The 21,040-nt window shown below is 37.2% G+C and overlaps 1 protein-coding gene across 5 annotated transcripts in view; it reads left to right on the forward strand.

The window, feature by feature from the left end:
* SPPL2A (signal peptide peptidase like 2A) overlaps positions 1-20,559 on the forward strand; it is a 30,484-nt gene extending 9,925 nt beyond the window's left edge. For 2 of the 5 annotated variants that reach the window (XM_049812338.1, XM_049812342.1), the window contains exons 5-16: positions 824-957; positions 3,052-3,203; positions 5,344-5,440; positions 6,808-6,909; positions 7,609-7,690; positions 7,976-8,050; positions 8,748-8,804; positions 8,962-9,015; positions 9,432-9,531; positions 10,344-10,421; positions 10,764-10,924; positions 17,769-20,559. In XM_049812338.1, the coding sequence (XP_049668295.1) occupies positions 824-957; positions 3,052-3,203; positions 5,344-5,440; positions 6,808-6,909; positions 7,609-7,690; positions 7,976-8,050; positions 8,748-8,804; positions 8,962-9,015; positions 9,432-9,531; positions 10,344-10,421; positions 10,764-10,924; positions 17,769-17,843 (1,167 nt within the window). In that variant the 3' untranslated portion in view covers positions 17,844-20,559. Of the gene's footprint in view, positions 1-823; positions 958-3,051; positions 3,204-5,343; positions 5,441-6,807; positions 6,910-7,608; positions 7,691-7,975; positions 8,051-8,747; positions 8,805-8,961; positions 9,016-9,431; positions 9,532-10,343; positions 10,422-10,763; positions 10,925-13,135; positions 13,170-17,768 lie in introns of all 5 variants that reach the window. The other 3 variants (XM_049812339.1, XM_049812341.1, XM_049812340.1) reach the window with 3 other exon arrangements.
* Positions 20,560-21,040: the final 481 nt, after the last annotated feature.

The raw sequence follows: 21,040 nt of genomic DNA on the forward strand, positions 1-21,040 counted from the left end.
ACCTTTCTTTCCTACCACCTTTCATTTCCTGTCAAATTATTATCCTTTCTTTGTTTCTGAAGTCTCACCTTTCAGTCAAATGGAAATATCTTGGCTTTGCTTTCAAGATTTTTGTACAATTTGGTATCAGTTATATCTCCATGTTCCTTCCCATCATCTTCAGTGTTCTTCAGCTGATATTTTTTTTTTTTTTTTTACTTTGGTCTTAAATTTTTAAAGTAGTGTGAAATTGCTTTCTTTTCTTTTGAATCCATCTCAAATCATGTTCGTATAAAGCTGCTGTTTACTAACTTTCTGTCACCTTGAGTTTTCACTGTGTCCTGTCTGAAGCATTGTGCCTGTATCTCAACTGTGAGTTTTGTGGTTTCAGGAGCTAGAGGTAGACCTCTGCTGATATGTTGGTGGACCTGTGAGTTTGTATTTAAAGCTGATTGACTCACATAGGCTTTCTTGCAGAGCAGATGTCTTTGATAGTACTTGGTATGTTTGGGGGATGAAACACACTTGGGCTAGAGGCACAACTTTTCAGAAGTGTTGAAAGAATGCAAAGTAGTACCATTTTGCCTTGTGGTATCCATGTATTTCCACAGCAGTAGTAATAGGGTTGTTTTCAAACCTGACCATCCTGAAAGGTAGCGTGGAAAGCATTGCTTCTTTACAATGACCAAGGCAAATATGTGGCATGTCTTGTGCAGTAAGTTGAAAACTTGCTCTCAGCATTGTGTAGGTTAAGAGCAGGAAGTCATGATGGGCATCTTATTGGAAAATAAGCAATATATTTTCTTTATTGTCCTTATGAACCAACTTGTATGTTATTTTTCAGACGCTTGGAAATGAAGTTAATGTGACTCTGTATTCACCACCTTTGCCAGAGTTTGATTGCAGTATGGTTGTCATCTTCCTAATTGCTGTGTTTACAGTGGCACTAGGAGGCTACTGGAGTGGAGTAGCAGAACTGTAAGTTTGTTAAACGGAACTGCTTAAATTAGGTGGAGTACAAATTTTGTGAAAACTGTCACTATGATCAGTAAGAAATTATGCTCTTTTAGGTTGGTAATTAAAAAAAATGAGAAGATCTAGGTGCAGTAAGCTGCTTTGCCGTGAAATGCTTGAGCACTGCAACCTTTGAAAAGTCACCATAGATCTTTCAGGAGCTTTGACTAGTAGATTGTAAAAGTCCCTGAGGGCTAAGGCAGCTCTTGGGAGGAGGAATGAGTTAACATTTTGACAAATTACCAAATACCCTAGGTATTTTAAAGATGCCTTTAAAATCCAGTGATCCAAGAGGTACATACTAGTTGTATGTAGTGTCTGCTTTGGCAGGGATCTGTACAACTGCTTCCTCCCAGCTGGCTGACCAGCACCCTCTGGGATGTCTCTGCACTGTATTCCTGTCACTAGGAGCACTGGGGAATGCGATCTGGTTGTGTCTGGGTGGCTTCAGATAGTTAAAGTCCAACCCAGGCTTATCTGCTTCAGCTTTGTGTGATGTCTGTTGGAGCAACAGAGGCAAGGGCAATAGCAGCTCTAGGACTAGGCAGGGGCAAGGAGGCAGCAGGAGTCCCTTTGCCAGGAAGGGGACGGAGTAGAAGTGTAGAAGGTGGCAAATGCAGGGAAACAAGGGCTGGTAGGGGTTTCTGCACTGTGCTTGAGGGGTGTGTGGCTTTGTTTAATGAACTGAAGCACACTCAATGTACAGAACAGTTTTTAGTCTGGGGTTAAAATGGATATAGCTGGCCTTTCAGAGCATGGTATTATTCTGCAGTATTTCTTGGATGCCTGCATATGCTGAATGGGCCAGTGTGTGTTGCTACCTAGAGTTTCCCATCTCAGTGGTGTTCCAGTGCTTTGCTCCCTAGAACAACAGGGAATGGATTGTATGTGATAACAACAGCTTCCTCTTTCCCACTAGTTATGCAAACCTAGTGATTTTAAAGAGATTAAAGAAGGGGGGTTGTGTGTTTCTTTTTTTAAAGGTTGGATCTGATTATGCTTCTTTTTTACCCTGCAGTGTTATAGGGTGTGGCTGCACTGAATGCTAAAATAACAAAATGTGATGCTGTCTCCCATATTGAAAAATACCTAGATGTAATTATATTAAACTTTTTAAAGTGCACTTTCATAAAACTAGGGTGAGCTTTTTTTTAAAAAGCTGCTTATTCAAAGTGAGAAGGTGATTCATCTAACAAAGTACTTTATTCCTGTGGGTTTTTCTTTTGAAGGTAGCGGTTTCAGTGCTGAATTCAGCATTTTGTAGGTAGGTCCTGGGATTTGTCAGGAACATGCTATCTGATGGGCAAGCTGCACTAGCGTCTGTACTAAAGAGTAGTAGAGCTATCTGCTCAAAGAACAAACACAACAATTTAAGTCTCCTTATTTTGCATGGTGAGGTATAAATATGGAGTATGTATGTAGAGAAATCATACTCCCAGTGAAAATCCCCAATTACACCCCCTCTCTTTCACTTACTCTCTAATTATGAGGTGTAAGGGTAAAAGAACTGGTAGTTAGCTAGCTTCATCCTGCTAACATGAATGGGATTTGCAGACACTTAATGTCTATAGTAGAGGTTTTAAAAGTGTGTTAATATCCATTATTTTGATTTATCATAGACATATTGATCAGATTGACTACATTTAGCACAAGAAATTTTGTAATCAGAGGTGATGCACTAATAAGAGTTGAGTGCATGCATCCTGAAAAGGAGTTTAAGAGTTTTGATATTGGACTGCTCTTCCTCACATGGGTCAGGGGTTTGATTTGGGGTACTCCTTAAAGTTGGCAATCACCAGACAATTGGAAAGGACGGCAGGTAAGATTCTTTTATCTTGTGATCTCTGCTAGGTTAGAAGTGCATATCTCTACTAAAACATGGAGACAAATTCAAACAGTAAACACACAATTTTTCTGTATTTTTAAGTCTAACAATGATCTGAAGGATTAAACTGAAATGCTGTCAGTCTAAATGCTTTATAACCAACAATTCTGGTCATAGTAAAACATTTTCATAATCTGTCATCTGAGGTAAATGCATTTGTTTTCTTAAAACAGTGAGAATTTGAAAGCAATAGCAAGTCCTGGGGAGAGAGAAACAAGACGGAAGAAGGAGGAAAATGTTACATTCACCCCTGTGACAGTTATCTTGTTTGTTGTCATCTGTTGTGTCATGCTGGTCTTACTTTATTTCTTCTACAAATGGTTAGGTAAGAAACAATGGATAATTTCGTTTGACTTACTTTTCTGCATGATCTTATTAGGTGTCTAAGTCTGAAAAGCTAGATATCTTAACAAAAAACAATGTAATTTTTTTTAATTGTTCTCTCCGTGCATGAGTTGAGGGTTGAAAAGATGTAGTTGTTACTTAAGAGAGAAGCTTTCCTCTGCTCTCTTAAAAGGCTGCCTTGATAGTGCTTATTCGAATGGAGTAACATGGAGGAGAGGTGACTAGTAAAAAACATATTTGATGTATGTCAGTGTTCTTGGGAGGATGGCAATGATAACTTAGTAGTGTTTAGAGTGAAAGTTTTTGTTCAGTATTTGCATTGATGTTGAGTTTGTGGTTGCAGTGCCCTAACTAAAGTACCAGGCAAAATGGCATTACCATAATAGAATGAACTCAAGCATACTAGCAATAAGCTAAGTTCTTGAATCATGTAATTCCAGTAAAATATAGTTTCCAAACTGTTGGTTGATTTATTTTTTTTTTTCCTGCCCTCAAATCATGCAACCAGAAAATGTACACTGTTTTAAATTATACTTTTTGGTACAAACAATGTAACTTTAATTCTGAAAGCTTCCTAAATTCACTCTTTCCTAGAATTTGTTACCAGTTAACCTCCTGCTTCTGCAAAAGAAACTTCACTATCCTGACTTCTGATTTTGTTTAGCTTTTGTTATCTTTGCTATGGGCATTGCTATGTTTACTAAACTTGTCCCACTAAAAGACTTTTGATGTGATCAAAAGGTTTTGGTTAGAAATGTCCCCTGTTTACTCTGAGGTGTTTCAGGTGAGATTTAGGAAGAAGTGAAGAAAGAGGCCTCTTAAAGGAGAAAGGGAGAGGGGTAACAAATTAGTTAGGGGGAGGGAGAAATGTGAATGGTTCCAAGAAAATACGTAGGAGGTTTTTGCTAAGAAGCCTTAGTTTTGTGCCCTTTGGAGCAGACATATATGAAATTTCTTGGACGTAAAAAAGCTGTTACCATGGTATGACATGCTGTCCCAGGGAAAAATCTGCATTTAATTAAAAACAAGTAACCAAAAAAAAACCCCACTTTGATATGTCACTGCTGTAGTGTTTGAATGTTAAGTTGTAATATCAGTACTTGGGGTTAAGATCAATTCTGTAACCAAAGTACTAGGGAGGGAGTGTTTCTAGCACAAAGCCACTTGCAAAGCTGAGCTCTGTGATGGAGTTCTCTGTATCTCTTTTCGTAAGTATTCGGGCATTATTAATTCTGCATTGTTGCCTCAAAATTTTAGATTTCCTGAACAGCTGATTTCTTACTGACTTCAGAAGAACCTGTTGTGCAAAACTTGTTTTGCCTGTTGGAGGCTTAACAGATCCTAATGGCACACGATCTTGGTTACAACTATAAAATCTAGCTTTCTTGACTGTTTTTTTTTTTCAGTAATCTCCTTATAGGTATCAGAATTGCTTTCTAGCCAGACCTTCCCTACCAAAAAAACCCCACCCAAAACCCCAAACCCCAACTAGCAGAACAACTGATTTTATTGTTTGTCCACATTTCAAGGTGCTTACCATAAGTTAGAATACACAATATACTATAAGTTAGAACATGGAATATTGAGTTCTTTCCTAACCAGGTGGTTCCTAACTACGCAGAATTTTTTTTGAAGGCATGGGGTGTTTCTTGTCTTAAAATGTCACCTAAATCATCAGTCAGATCTTGGGGATGCTAAAATTTTTATGCATAAGCAGACAAAGTGATTAAAGGCAAAATTTGAAGTGAGGAGTATTATCAGAAATTGAGAAAACTGGCGTTTGTAAAATATCACTTTGGTTTTAGCCTTAACCAAATAAAAGTATGTGAAAGCAGTAACAGATGACATATTTCTTCTTAAAGGGAGGGGGGGAAAAAAGGTTTTTCAATTAAAAAATTTCAAAACTCAGGTCTTTCCTTGATGAGAACTCTTGTCATGGCAGAGATGCTCAGAATTCAGCACTTTCTGTAATCAGCTGACTATAGTCTCCAATGACTGTGTTGAGCAGTGCTATAACTGTTAACAGTTTATATCAAATGTACATCATTGTGTTTGATTCCTGTTTGCAATTTTTTTCTATTGTATTTTGTCACTGATTCCTATCTTCCATTCTTATTTAGTGTATGTTATAATATCAGTCTTCTGCTTGGCATCTGCAATGAGTCTATACAACTGTCTTGCGGCATTGATAGGAGAAATACCTTTTGGGCAGTGCAGGTATAGTACACCTCTACATTATTATGAATGTAAGGTTTCTTTTGGGTATTTTCTGGTTGCTACTCAAGGTAGTGTGAAAAAATGAGAACACTTTGACAAATTGTTTCTTGTATGGTTTAGTGTGTGTGTGATTGTTAAAAAAGAAAATTAGAAGCTCCTTTAATAGATATTAAAGGTATCTATAGCATAATCAACAGTTAAAATAGCGTTGTGGGAGACTTGCTGCATTACCTTTATTTGAAAGCATTGCTATAATCAAACTTGAAACGCTCTGCTTGGCTGTCTGAGCTAGGTTTTACAAAAGCCTGACTGCCTGTAGGATGTGCTCACTTTGTTCATCAGGGAACTCCATAAGGGGGAATCCTGCACATGAGATCCTGTTTTGAGCAAGTACTAGGCTATAGGCAATAGAGGCGGGGGTTTTTTCCCCCACTTATTTTAATCTCTACTGTACCTGTGACAGACCCAAGTTGTAACTTCCTTGCGAAGGCAACACATTGCTCATGTCCTCTGTGTTAGAAGTTAGCAGTTACAGTCCTAACTCCGGGTAGTCCGTTATCAGTGTACAGATAGCCTCCTCTTACTACTCAGATTTAAGTGCCTGCAGGTATTAGTGAGTATGAGAGTGTCCCTGTTTTTCTCCCCTGTATTTTCCACTTTAAAAACCCCTAATGTTTAATGCAACAAATGTTTCTTTTCCCCAAAAGAACAATGCTTATAAGCTTGGAAGCCTAGGATGATGTTTGCATAGGATAGTACAGGATATTAGTGCCAGGTGATCCAGTAGCCCATCAAAGGTAGAGATCAAGTAGAAAAGACAGCAGGTTTTCTATAAGCTGCAAGACAGGCATTACTTCTGTCAGTTAATACCAGTTCAAGAACTGTCCCAGAAAATTGAGTAGGCAGTGGAAACAGATATTGACTCAGTTTTGCAATACATAGTTATTCCATTTTTAAATCTTGTATTATGTGTCCTAAAACTAATTTTCCCCACTACCACCCCTTTCAGGAATTATGATATGACTGTCCCTCATTGACATAGTTCTGTTGGCATAATTGTTACATGACAGAAGTGGATTAAATAAATTCATCTGGTTGCTGCCTTCCCTGGATGTATTTGCTAAAATGAGGACTGGCCATCAAAGCCCAACTTGGCTTACTATCTGTGGGCATGTTTTTAATGCAGCCCAGAGAAGGACTGGTACTACAGTTGCAAGAATAATGCCACCTGAGTCTGGATGGAACAAATGGGCAAAGGAGAAGCTCTCAGGATGAGAACAACATGTCAGCTTAAGGACCCATGATAGCGCAGGCATGTGTTTTGGCTGTTGCAGGATTTCTTTTTTAATTTAATTATTTTCTTTTAGGATTGCATGTTGCAACAAAAACATTGAAGTGAGGCTTATTTTTCTTGCTGTATTCTGCATAGCAGCAGCTGTCGTCTGGGCAGTGTTTCGAAATGAAGATAGGTAAGCAATGCATTCTGACTTAAGAGTAAAATGAGTAATTGTCACTAATGAGCTTCCCATCATGTAACTAATCCTGGAGCATAGCATCCTTCTAAACTCCAGTGCTGATGCCAAAAAAGTCATGAAAGTATTATGAAGTTTAACAAGTATGGGAATTATAGAGAACAAAGCTATACAAATGAACTCTGTGGTAATTTGAAGTTACAAAAAAATAGGAATATGAGGAAGAACTAGCTTGATTGCTAATAATTGGCACAGAAGACAAAAAAGTGCAAAAATACCATAGGGACCATAGGACTTATACTTCCTATGGTCCAGTGGACACACAGGACCACAAATACACAAATATTATAGTACAGTCCTAAGTAGCATCTTAAGCCAGATGTTAAGTAGGGCTTCCAATCAAGTGAGCAATCATACAAGTGAACACCAAGGCCCTGTTATGGCCTCTGTTCAACTCATCTTCTCTGTGGTATGCTGATGAAGAGCAGTTACCTATTTATGATCAGAGGCTAGTGTAAACTGACCATCTTGAAACTAGTATTTTTGTGGTTTTGGTAGCAATACTTCCTAAAAACTAATTTCTTGCTTTCAAATCCATTTTGCGATCTTGCTATTTCCAGTAAAATCTGAAATTGTTATTGCACTTAGATTCCAGCAGTAGTTTGAACAATGTGTAAAATGTGTTCTTATTTTTAGGTGGGCTTGGATTTTGCAAGATATTTTGGGAGTTGCTTTCTGCCTAAACTTTATTAAAACACTGAAAATGCCCAACTTTAAGGTACTGTAAGTTGCTTACCTTAAGAAAGTATTCTAAAGCCATGAATCTGTAAGTTTAGTGTCAGGAAATAGGTTTGAGTCTTTACCATTTTAAATAATTATTTAAAGAAATTAATCCTGTTCTAAATGTTATGCCAGAATAAAAACATGGTGGGGAGGGGTGTTTCTTCTTCTTCTTCTTCTTTTTTTTTTTTTTTTTTTAACATGGTGGTACAGTAATAGTACCAGAATCTAGCTAGGCAGTCCTTGAAAACCTATGGTAATATTTTCTTCCTTTTTTTGCCAGTCCTGTGTGATACTTCTAGGCCTTCTCCTTCTATATGATGTGTTTTTTGTCTTCATAACACCATTTATCACAAAGGTATGTCTGTGAATTTATCTTTAAAATAAAACCAAAAATGTTGTCTGGCCATTGGGGCAGTATTTTTGTCAAACAGATTAGTGTTTTCAGTATTCTTGATGCAGAAATGCTGACTTCCTTTTCTTTTTCCCCTTTTAAGACAGCAGTGGCCTAAATTTTCATCTTGTGTGGGCCATAGAGTGTAATGTTTGTGTAGGTGCCATAAATTTTGTTAAATGACTTAAATTTTCAGCAATCACATGGCCAAAAGCTGTCCCCAGTTGTGTGACAGCATGATGATGAAGAATTACTGTCCTCTAGGTTTCTTGCTGCTTTTGCTTTTAACACCCATATATTGGAACATGCTCTAGTCCTTTCTGCAGCGCTCATTTGCAGTGTAGTATGAACTGTATGCAAGCATACCTTCTTTTATTCTGAAGCAGAAAGCTTGTGGCAGAAAAAGCTGACATGTTTTTATCTAAACTTCCAGCTACATCTAGTGGATTTGTTGTTTGGGGTTTTTCTTAGTGGTTATTTTAGGCTGGACTACATGTTTTTAATGCAAAACAATACTGTATAATCCTAGTGCATTCCTTTTGATAGGCAGGATTTTTCCAATCCTGAATTGTAAGATGAGGTACAAGCAGTTTTTGTAAATGTAGTATGAATGTTTTGGTATATTAAACTACTGACTTTTGAAAAATAACCTTAATTTCAGAATGGGGCAAGTATAATGGTTGAAGTTGCAGCTGGTCCTTTTGGAAACAGTGAAAAGGTATGAACAGTTGTTTTAACATGTGCAACATAAAAATACTGACACTACGTAGCTAATTCATAGTGTGCTTTTCAGCATAACTTTCTCACAAAATATAGCCAGCTTCTGCTATTTTCTTTTAAATATTAAATACCTGTTGACTTGGGTTTGATCCTAGAATGATGGAAACTTGGTGGAAGTCCCTACTGAACGCTCAGCTCCCCATGAGAAAGTAAGGATTGTATTTCAGATACTGGATTTTTAAATTATTCCCTCTGAAAAGACTATTCTTTTGGGGAAAACCTGATTGTCCAAATTTCTCTTCAGGGCCTGGATATCATTGATCAATGCTCTATAGTTAGGTTAATAATCCAGATTTGTTACTCCCATTATATGGTTAAATTTTGTCTTTGGTGTGTGCATATTACTTGTAAATCTGAAATTCTAGCTTACCTGTTGCCTAAGCTTTATCCACTCTCTATGTTGGTTTCTGTTTTTTACTTTAGGTTCTACCTATTTTGTGAAGTTCTGCATTAACAATAAATTAATAATATTAAAACTGTTTATTAATTTAAGCAAACAAAAAATCCAAAACACCAGGATGCTTTAGATTAGATTTATGTGGGCTTCTGAAATACTGTTTTACAGTTACCTGTGGTTATTAGAGTGCCTAGACTTGAATACTCTGCATCGACACTGTGTGACATGCCATTTTCATTGTTGGGTTTTGGAGACATTATTGTCCCAGGTGAGCAAATGTTCTTGGCAATTGTGGCAATTGTAACTTACGATTAAATATTTTAGGTTTGATCCTCAACTGACTTTTATTCTACAAAGTAATTACTAAATCAAATGCAACAGTTTGCCTTGATCTGTCAGTGCAAAATACAACAAAAGCCGCAATATAAGAAAGCTTAGTATGTTACAGAACACTTAAATAGTAAAGGGGTTTTGCTTTTCTATTGCACCGTGTTGTGTAAATGCAAGTACCACAGATAAATCCAGTTGTCAGTATTAATTAAATCTCATTGAAATCTCACAGAAAGCAAGTATTCTGTGACTTCAAAATATTTTTGTATCCTAGACTACCTAATTAGAGGTGAGGTAACGGAAAATGTATTATCAAGTTTTCTCATCTTTCTCAGAAGAGCTGAATTTTGCCATAGTTTGAGTCTTGAGCAAATTACTTAAGTCAGGCACGAAGCACCATCTCGTGAACAGTGTGCAGGCAAATTTGCTAAGAGCGAGCATTAAAATCCTATTGAAGAAAGGTATTAAAATTAGGTTGTTACTTTTCTGCATTAGAAAATTGAAAATAGCACAATATAATTAGCTTCCTTAAAAACACAAAACCTTTTAATACCAAGCTCACTTGGCTCGTATTTCCATTATGGCTTCGATTTTTCAAGACTTACTGTTTTCTTAAACTGGTTCTTGGCTTTCCAGAAATAAATGGGAATAAGATAACAAAGTAATAGGAAGTGTTACTATAATTTCTTCTTATGCTTGGAGGATTGGGAAGAAAAATATTTCATTAATTTTTTTTCTTTTTTCTTCAAGGGCTTCTGGTTGCTTATTGTCGAAGATTTGATGTTCAAACAAGTTCATCTTCTGTATACTACATTTCCTGTACAATAGGTAAATCATGAGATATTTCAGTAATGTTGATCTTCATGCTAGCTTTTTTTAAATGGCAGAACTAGATAGTTTTCTTCAGTTAAGGGTTCAGTGTTGTCAAGAATCTCTTTATAATCTCTTTTTAATATGCCTGCCCATATTTAAGGTGAGTATTCTTTAGGGTAGTCAGTTGCTTTGAGAAAGCTTGCAAATAGAGAGCAACTTACTGTCCCTCTTTTCTTCAATTATATTAACAAGGAAGATATTACTTTATAAAAAAATAATAATTCTGGCTTACTAAATGAGTGACAATTTAAAAATTCACCTGTTCTTGACTGTGTACATATAAATATCTTTTTATAGCATATGCCATTGGTATGGTGTTGACTTTCATTGTCTTGGCATTAATGAAGATGGGACAACCTGCCCTTCTCTATCTTGTACCATGTACACTCATTACTAGCTCACTTGTTGCTTGGAGGCGCAAAGAGATGAAGAAGTTTTGGAAAGGAAGCAGTTACCAGGTAGGCTGGATGCCTTGAGTATTTTGTTGTTAATTCCTTTGAATATATTCTTCCCTAAGTACTTGGAAATATATCACCTGCAATCCAATTTTTGCTAGTCTTCATGTTATCTTCTGGAACTAATAAGCAAAAATAGTCTTTACTCTTAGAAAATCTTAGTCTAGTAGTTGACATGGCAGAACAAAGCTTAAGGGAGATGAAATAGCTGGTTCGGTACTCCTGGGGAAAAAGTAATTTGTTCTGTTTTATTTTCTTTGAAATGTTTTTTCATGTTTTAACATTCCTCATCTATGATCTTGATGTGGTATAACATGAGTCACTGAACTAAGCATGCAGATTCCAATCTGCACTAGTCCTTTATTAAGAGAGACTTCAAAAAAGTTGATGATCAACTAGAATTTTAGAAACTTCCCATGCATCACTGGTGTCCTACATCATCAGGATTATATGGAGCATTCAGCAACAAAATAGCTGGGTGGGTATATAACTGTTTTCTATCACTGCACGGCACACACTGTGTGCACACTACCTTGGGTTTCCTGCATTTCCCCTTTGGTTATCTCTAACACTACCCAGGAACTGCAGTCCTTACAATCCCACCAGCTGTCTGCCTCTGCCTATTGACATGTGCACATTCCCCCTGATTTGACTTGTAGTAACAGAGTGTGCCAGTAGGTCTTGTGAGATGGCATTTATCACAAGATAGACCAGTCCCGAGATTATTTTAAATTTTGTTTGGGACCTAAGGTCCGATATTGTTTGAATTCAGAAACTATCACCTATATCTAGGCTGTGTTGAACTCAGCTCAGAGAATGGAGAGTCTGTTGGAGGGGTAGGTGCGTGGTGCAAAGTTGATGATGGAAAGGAGCAGCTCCTGCTTTTTCAACTTCTGGATTGCAAGGTTTAGGTGGATCACTGGAAGTCAAGGTGGTGGTACTTCTTGTAAATGTAAAACTGCAGGTATGCAGCTCCTATGGTATTATCAGCTACCTTTTGTTGATCTAATATTCTCCACCTGCTTCAGCTGGAGGTTGGCTAGGTATGAAATTACTTAGGATATCTTCAGCTTTAACTAGATACCCTGTCTTTTTGTCTACAAAAACAACTCTTCTCCTTCCATAGGTCTAATGAATAGAAATGTTTTTCTGTAGGTCAGAATGAATTTGGCTTACCATGCATTTGTATATAAATCGGTGACTGTTTGCTCTTCTAAAATAAACAGTGTTGCATATATAAAGCCCAGTAACTCTGGGTCTGTTGGGGGGGAAAAAGCTTTGCAATTTATTTTCCTCACTTGAGTTCTGAGTAGGATTGGCCTAAGTAAATCTGGCAACTCTTTTTAGCAACAAGAATTTCTTGCACTTCTCATAGCAAAACTCATACTTGGAAGAATTATGTTGCCATAGTAGTTATTTCATGGCCTTTCAACTGGTTTCTTAAAGGATTAAAACTGCTCTGAACTTCAGCTTGTTTTGAGGTCAGATGACTTCATTTCTGGCACAATTTAAAATGTTGATTTCCACCCCCACTCCACCACCCCTGAGTTAGACTTGTCTGTGATTGAACACCTCTGTGTAACTTTACTAACTCCTATTTTTCTATATCTTTCTGGAGAACTTTTTCTGTATTAATTTTTTTTCCAGAGGGTGTTATTTAAGTTGCACTCTCAGAATGCTGCAGTGTTGATCTTTCTTATATGTTGTACTCCTCACATAAAGCAGTATTTAGAATTGTCTTTACTGAACTTACAAACATGGGGGGGGGGTGGTGGTGTTGAAACCCAAAACACCCCCCCTCCAAAAACAAACAAACAAACAAAACCCCCAAAACCCAAACCACACAATCCCAGGGTTGAAATCGCTAGCTTTCAGTGCTCATCCTGAGGAGGAAAGATGTAGAAAGGTGACAGAAGACTTCCCCTGCCCCCCCGACAATGGTAATTTGGACTGGAACAGAGCTGCCCCATTGACAAGGGTGACCAGACTTCTGTTAGAGGTTTGCTTTGTCCTCATGGGAACAGAGAAACCTTGCAGACTTGTTAGAGCAAAGCATCCTAAGAATAGGGGTACAAGAGCATGTACAGTGTATCAGGTGACTAAACTTCATGAATGCCACTGTTTGTTTATGGTCCATTAGTTAGCTTTTTTGAGTATGGGGTTTTTCTGATTTTTGTTGTATATGATTTTAATAATATAATGAATTTTATTTAGGTATCGGACTCCTCCAGGACTCCTTTGCTACAAGGTGTGATTATGGCCTTCTTTTAATGCAATTTTATTAATCATCTTATGGTTTCTTTTTTCTTTTTTCCCCCTCTGCTTCCTCTTTTCATTCCTTTTTGCATCTATCTTTGTAATTTTTCTGAGTAATTCAATAGAAGAGGGTAGAAGTGAAGACAAACTATAAATCTGTTTTTATGCTTAGGTGAGGTTTTTTCTGTTTCTTTAAAAGAATACAGGAAAACTTTAAAGTACCAATGGAGCCACGATTCCTAAGCCTGCAGGCAGGCTTTGTATGCCTCTAATTTCCCAAATCTCTAGGAGTGTCTTCAAATATTTAGAATGGGTGTTAGTTCCTCTACTGTTAACCTATATGGAAGTCCACCTAATTTTTCTGTGCCACTGCGTTGATGTGAAAACCTGCTTAGTGCTAAACAACAATTTTGTTGTCATCTGTTACAATGTTCGGTATTGTAGTTTGCATTTAGTAATCATGTCTACAGTCCCTCTATCATCTTATTACTTGACAGTATACTTTATCCCATACTGTCTGCAGTGCTTGCAGTGGGATAGGGAGCAAGGATTTGGACCAGCTTTTGCGGTCTTGCTGTTGCACAGCATCTAGACTGCAGCAGAAAGGCTTAACCTTACTAGGCTATAGCTCATGACTGCTAACACTGATGCTGTTTATTTTAACTGTTTCCTGTCTTAAGCACAGCATGGAGAGAGCAATGCAAGCTTTCAAATTTCAACTTCTTGCTTTTGAGCATTTAAATATAATCTTGAATTTTAGTCAGCAGTCTAGAGTTACACATCTATTTATAAAGTGTAGCTTGTCTACCCCATACACTGAAGACAATTTGAGATGGTGAACTCTGTCTTAAATTCTGAACTAAAAAGTACTTTTCTCACTAGCTCCTTTCCTCAAATAAAGGGTACTTAAACAATTTAAGTCTCATTAAAAAGCCTTAATAATAAAGAAATTAGATACAAACCCAAGAAGAAGCTAGGAAGTGGGAGGGGCTGAGTGCAAATTAAAATCAGATGGAGATGGCCATACTGTATTTTTATAACTTAAAATTCTTCTGTCCTGCTGTGTGCACTCAAGTTCTTGGATAGGATTGTTAAAATCAGGTTTTTTTCAGTTTCTACTTTATACATATGGGTGATACTTGACTCCCTAAGATAGCTCTGAGGTCCCATAATTTTTAGGTGAGGCCATTTCTGTTTCTGCATAATGATGCAGTCTTAAGTTCTAGTTACGCTGTGTGGCTTTTTTATGGAGTAGCCTTGAGCTGTAATGAGTTGCTGCACAGAAGAACATTTTGACTATTCACTGAAGCACAGGGATTTCTAGGGAGTGTAAAGTACCTACTTCCCTACCAGTAAATGGGCGGTATGGCTGCTGTGAAGTGTGTAATAAAGGTTTTTCTAGGTTTTCTGGATTGCTTATACTCCTCATGTATGCCTGCATGATAAACTAATTTGATATGTATTTCCCAGTTACTGATTTAATTTAAAAATACAATTTGTTTTTTGTATGAGTACAATCTATGAAATCATGTTAGTAACATCATGAAAAATCTAGTGGACTAATGCAACTTTGAAGTTTTCTAGACAGAATAGTCTTGCAACTTTTTAGTTGGTCAATTTGAAGTGTTTAGCAAGCTTTCTTATCTCTCTTTGGAATAATAAATCAACAGATTTGTCAGTAGCATGTTACACAGCATGCACCTGCTGTTTAGTACTTAATTTTAAATCACATTTTTAGATACTTGCAAACTAATCATATCTATATGTTGTTAAGAATTTTGTGAATGCAACATCATAATGAGTGAATCTTGCAGGCAAGTGTGCACAGGTACTACGTGCTCTTTTACAGGCAGGAGTTTGTATTGCCATTTCTAGTTTGGCTCTGTGTGTGGTTTTCGGGGGTTTGGTTGGGTTTTTTTGTTTTTAATAGTTCACCATGTTAGGAACTAAACATAAGTAACTGAAATACATTTATGTTTAACCTATCTTGACACCCCCCACCCACCCTTAAAAACTGTCAGAAATTCAGATGTGGGAGAAAAGCTTCTGAATCTTCTCCACTTTAAAAATGTTCATCAGCTTTCCACAATGTACGGTCTGATTGCTTTGGCTCCTTGGAGACTTTAAACAATAACTTTGTCCAGGATTTTAGGACAGTGCCTTCATCTTGCTGCTGGTTGTTGCAAAGATTCTTGCAGCTTCTGCTGAGGCTTTGAGGATAGGGTTGTCCTGAGAGAACCTACAACTGAGGTACACTTGTGGAAAAAGCTGCTTAATGCAATCTTACATGTTCAGAAAGGCATCTGTTGTCCCTGACTTCAAGTTGTGGGCTATCCTTCTTCTAGAGGATGGACAGATTAGAAATTGGGTAGGGTGGCATTTTTTTTTGGCTTTGTAACATCTATGTATATCAAAAAACCCGAACACCCTTTATGCTCTAGTAGCCATTTTAGTTTTAAAGTTAACTTAAAAATCTGATATATTAAGCAGAGGCTTTAAATACAGGTGGTACCTCCAGCGTAAGTACATTTTTTGCTACTTACCTTGTTGTAGGATTAAGAGAAGAATCTTTGAGTTTGGGATACACTGAATTGTTGCAAATAGTGTAAACTCTTCCTTCTGGAAGCATCTTGCCTATTTGATAGGGAAACATTTTACAAAAATGCTTACCCAAACTACCTTCTCTATGCCAGCTGCTAGATGATCCTCCCTAGGATGAAGGAAGATACATGGCATTACTTGATGCAATGTGGTCTGTGTGTGGGTTTTTTGTTGTTTTTTTTCCCAGAAACAGACACATCAATCCTCATTCAAAGTAACTGTTTGACTTCTGTAATTGTAGGGAGTGTTTTGCTTTGGGTGACTTTTGATGTGGGTTTTTGCTCACAGTGTAGGGGCAAAGTTCTAGGTATGCTGAAGTGAATGCAAGATTGTCATTAGCACGGGAGCTTGGTATTCACTGTGTGGGTGCTATTGCTATAACTCAGTTGTTAGGTGTATTGGCAAGACTAGTACCTGCCTTCATTCTTATCGTCTTAATTCTGACATGTGAAGGGAGAGATGTGAAAGACGTTTTCTGGTTTTAGTCACATTGATACTGTGGCCACTAGGCTCTCCTAAGCTCTACCAAGTCCCAGGGACTTGTTTCTGCCTTGGAACTGTCATCTCAACTTACTGCAAGGCATGTTGGTGCATCTGGATTGGGAAACAGCTTGTTTAAGCAAACCTGCTTTTAATAAGGCATGTTTGTGTACCTTGCAATCAAACAACTCTGTTGGCATAAAAGAAGGTATGGCACAGAGGTGGGTCGTAGCTAGAGAAGAAGAGAGGAGTTAATGGAACTACTCTCATTGCCCTATATATAGAATTATAGCATGCTAAAGTGCGTATGACACAACAGTATCAGAGCCTGGCTTTGTCTTGCAAAGGATCCTGCAGCGGGTGCTAGTAAGACAAGAAAGCAGTTGTGTCCTCATCATGTGGAAATCTGCCCAGCTTAGAACCCACATGGTGAGCAGCTGTTTTACAGAAAGACAAGAAGCCTTTTTACTACTAGATGGGGATATGCCACTATGGAAGAATTTATGCAGGGGTTTCTACCTTTTGATGCTGAAAGCATTATGCCCTTGTCCTAATAGTCCTGCCACACTGGGCATATTAGCTCCTTGAGACATTCTGGTTTTCAGCATTAGTTTTACTACTTCTGTATCTTTTGTCTCTGGTTGTCAGCTATCAAAACTGTCCAATCCTTGGCCTCTTGTTAATTATGCTTAATTCTGAAGCCCTCAAACTTTTGGGTCTCAGTTTGTCATGCTAACAAACGTGTGTATTACCTCTGTAATGTATTCAATGCCTTGTCCCAGGGAGGAAGCCAGAGCCTTCATTGCCCTCTAGCAATACAGCAGTAGATAGGGAAACAGGCTGCTTTTTAGTCAGGAAAAGTAGAATGTTGTCTTATGTTATTCAGGTGACCTAATCAGTTAATTGGAAAGTATAATCAGTCTATATAATAATCTGTTTTAGATTCTCTTCTGTTGCGGGACTTTACAATTCCATTTCCTTTATCCTTTTCAAAATAAAAGGAAAATTTACAAATAATGCTGCCAATACAGTTAGGTTTGCTGACTGTAATATAGCTAGCCTTTACAGTCAGGGAAAGAGAAAGCTAGTCTTTTATATTCAAACTATCGCTTGCTACCTGTAAATGTTAGGTAGGATCCTAAGATCTATTTCCAGTTCTGCAAACCATGTCTTTGAAAAATTTGCTTAACCCCAAATGTTGGGTTTTTTGTTCTCAGTATTTGATAGTTGAGACACTTTCGACTCATAAGTTTAATTTCTTGTAGAGGTCTTGGATCTTTAGTTGGAGAATGCCTTTGTAGTGGAAAGCACTAGCTAAAAGATCTTTGATTATTTGGCTTGAATACTTTTCCAATCTATAGAGGACTTCCTATCTTCTGCTAAAATGCACTCTAACACATGTTTAATTATACTTCTCTTAGCTAACAAATACTTTGGACCAATGGGGGAAAAGCAGGACTACTTTATAAAGAGCCATCTCTCTTTTTTTTTTTTTTCTTTTTACATTTAGATGATGGAACACCTGGATTACCCAGGAAATGAAGAAAGCACAGTATCAGCCAGTGAACAGCCTGGAGGACAATAATGTGTAGGATCCTGATTTAAAATAGTATTCAAATTTTCTACAAATTAATTCTAGTAAATTTGGTGAAGTTTTACAATAGAGTATTTCCTACTCTGTAAAATGTTTTTTTACTCCAGCACCTATATTTTTATGGAAAATATTGTTAATAACAGAAAAGTAATCAAAATAGACTTGCATTTTTACAGCCAAACCATAGCTAGTAAAACCGTGCCTTATTTCAATTCAAATAAAAGGATATTTTCTATGCAATTTTCCAAATGTGTTTCTATACAGTATATTTTTATAAGTTGCTTGCCCATATCAGTTTGATGCATGAAATGTTCTCTTAATTTTGATTAAGACTAGTCACATTAAAAAAAGTACAGTACCCTTCATAGGATTTCTTTCCAGATTTTGAATGCAAAGATTGATAGTAATGTAACTATAGCAACTAAAGAATGAAACTATAGTTCCATTACTACAACTAATTGAATAAACAGTGTGTATGTTAGTCTATGTTACATTGTAAGCCATAAAATAGGTAACAGGGCAAATTTAGCTTGGGGTTGTGAGCCCCCCCTGCCCTGCCCTGTAGTATCACTGGTTTATGCCTTAACTGTGAAAACTGTTAAGCTTTGATGCAAGTCTTTGGATTATATACATCGCCAACCATTTCCAAAAAAATAAAAGGGGGGAGGTACTTACACAGTGGTCCTGGAAACTTCAGTGCAGCTCCTGGAATAGTTGACAAACAAGATGGTGCGAAAGACAAGAGAGTTTTTGCTCAAGGAGTGCTATTTGGGAGGGTGGGGTGAAATGTTAACTCTGGCCTGGTTGTTCTTCTGCCCATTGAGAAGAGGTCTGTATTTGTGGTCTTCATTTTACTGTGGATCAGTTCAAAGAGGTGGTGGAAGACAGGACAGATTTTTTTTAGCTTTTGCATCTACACCATACTTTTTTTTTAAACTGTTTTTGAAAATTCTTTGCAATTGATAGACAAAACAACAGGTTTGAATAGTGCTAGTAGTGCCTGTGTTAGTTATAGGCCAGTGCATGTGTTTAACTTGTTTAATCTTAATTTGTTTTAGCTTTTAAAGACTTGGAAAAGGAAAAATAGTTTAAATCATTAGTTGGCATTTAGAAGAGTTGGAGTTTGTTTGACACTTCCTTTTTTTCAGGAAACTGCTAACTGAGGGGGATTAGGCATAGAAAATTTGTATAGCTGTAATGCTAACACTTTACACCAAAGAAAATTGGAGAAGGCAGCAACAGGAAACCACTGAGTTCACTTAGTCCTAATGTCAGGTAGTCATTAAAACATTTTTCCTATTCTTTAAATGAATGTCGTACCTATAGTCAGTACAAGTTCAAGAACCCTGGAGGAAACAACCGAATAAGCACATGCTGGGCAATGGCAATGCAGGCTTTCCTGCAGTGCCTCATGTAAGTGCCTCGGTGTTTGTCTGAAGGTCACCTCTAGACATTTATAGTTAGTTTGGGGCGTGTCAGCTCAGGAAAATTTACCCAGATTAAATCTAGTGTAGCTAGATTTACTTTGGAAGTATGCTAATTAAGATAATTGTAAATCTGTATTGGCAGTTAACAAAGGTTTACTGCAAATTTGCCACTTTACGTAATTTATATCAAATTTGAACTCTTGTTCACAAGAGTCAGGAGCAGACACACTTACAGCCTGAGTATCAGTTCTTGCTGTTCACACAGATTGACCGCTGTGCCAGTTTATATGGGCAAGATAACCACCTTGTTTTTCCGTAAGAAAACAGAAATTACAAAAGTTTTTGTATGTTAATAGTTGCCCCTCTTGACTTTCTTGACCTAAGCTTGAACTGACAGCCTCAGAATACAATGATCTTGTGCACCATGTTAAATTTTTGACTGGGACTTCAGTAAATTACAGCATACCTCAGCATTCCAATAGCAGACTGAAAATTTGTCTTCTGTTGTGGTGTTATGCTCTTCAACAAGCCCAGTATCTGCCAAAGTTAGGTGGCTATGAAGTTTCTGAAAATTCCTGAAAGAGATAAAGAAGTCATAACTCAGTCATGCACTACTCAAAGCCCTCAGAAGCTTCACAAATCTATGTAATATGACTCCTTTTTCTCTTTGAAATCTTCTGCATGGAGGATTTATTAAACCCTCAGCTATAAATGATAATTGAATTAGTATAAATAAAGACAACCTTTGGTAACAAGTGTATTCAGCAGCTGGCTGTGGAAACTCTGTCTTGTTCTGTGCCTAATTATGCTCCATGCCTGATCACGCCTGAGGTTTCACACACATGTGCTGCAGTTTAATGGGATGTAAACTAACTTTTTTCTTTCAAATGCTTAGGTGCTTTGTTTACAAAAATTAAGAGTGGAGTTTAAAATTTTATATAAATAATAGGTTAGTATTGACTACTGAAATGAGGTTTTTATAAGTTCAATAGAACTGATTGCAACACTTAGCAATTTTGAATGTTTTTAGTAGTAAATTTGGTTGGGCTAAACACTACGTTAAAAGCCTTTTTAGTCATACTTTAATATAAAAATCTTACTACCTTTTCATTGTATGTTTACTGACAACAGCCCCCTTCCTTATGACTCTTAAGTTATCACTTTAAGAATGTTATTAATAAATGTTACTTGGAAAAAAAATATAGTTAAGTAATTGCTTTGTTCTGACTCGTCTCTTTCTTACTGTGAACATTCATGGCAAAACAGTTAACACTTCATAATACTAAGTAAATTAAAAATTCATGATACACCTCCATAAATATGTAGTTGCAGTTTTTATACATCCTGTCTGATGTATCGAAGTTATGAGTCTGTTTGTAAATACCTGTGTGGTGGTTTTGGTAGATTGTCTCTCCCCTCCCCCTCCCCCCCCCTTTTTTTTTTTTTCCCCAGGGACAGGGGAAGAACTGAAGTCTGTGAATTGAGCTACATCAATTTTACTGGTCTAACTCAGCAAAAAGCTTGTTGCACAACTGTTAGTCATGGGGCTCCCTGAAAGTATACCTGACAAACAGTGAGTTAGAAATTTAACATGTGCAAATTTCCTGATGGTAACAAGCTTACTTGCATTCAGCCTAGGAAATAGGGCTGTAGAAGCATTGTTCACCTGAATGTACTTTGCCTTAGACATGAAGGGCAAGAAAAAGCCAAGCTTCAGTCTTGAAACCCAGGCTTGGGTTGGAAACGTTGGCAGGGAAAAAA

The sequence above is a fragment of the Accipiter gentilis genome, chromosome 10 (assembly GCF_929443795.1).
Source record: "Accipiter gentilis chromosome 10, bAccGen1.1, whole genome shotgun sequence".
Classification (NCBI taxonomy): domain Eukaryota; kingdom Metazoa; phylum Chordata; class Aves; order Accipitriformes; family Accipitridae; genus Astur; species Astur gentilis.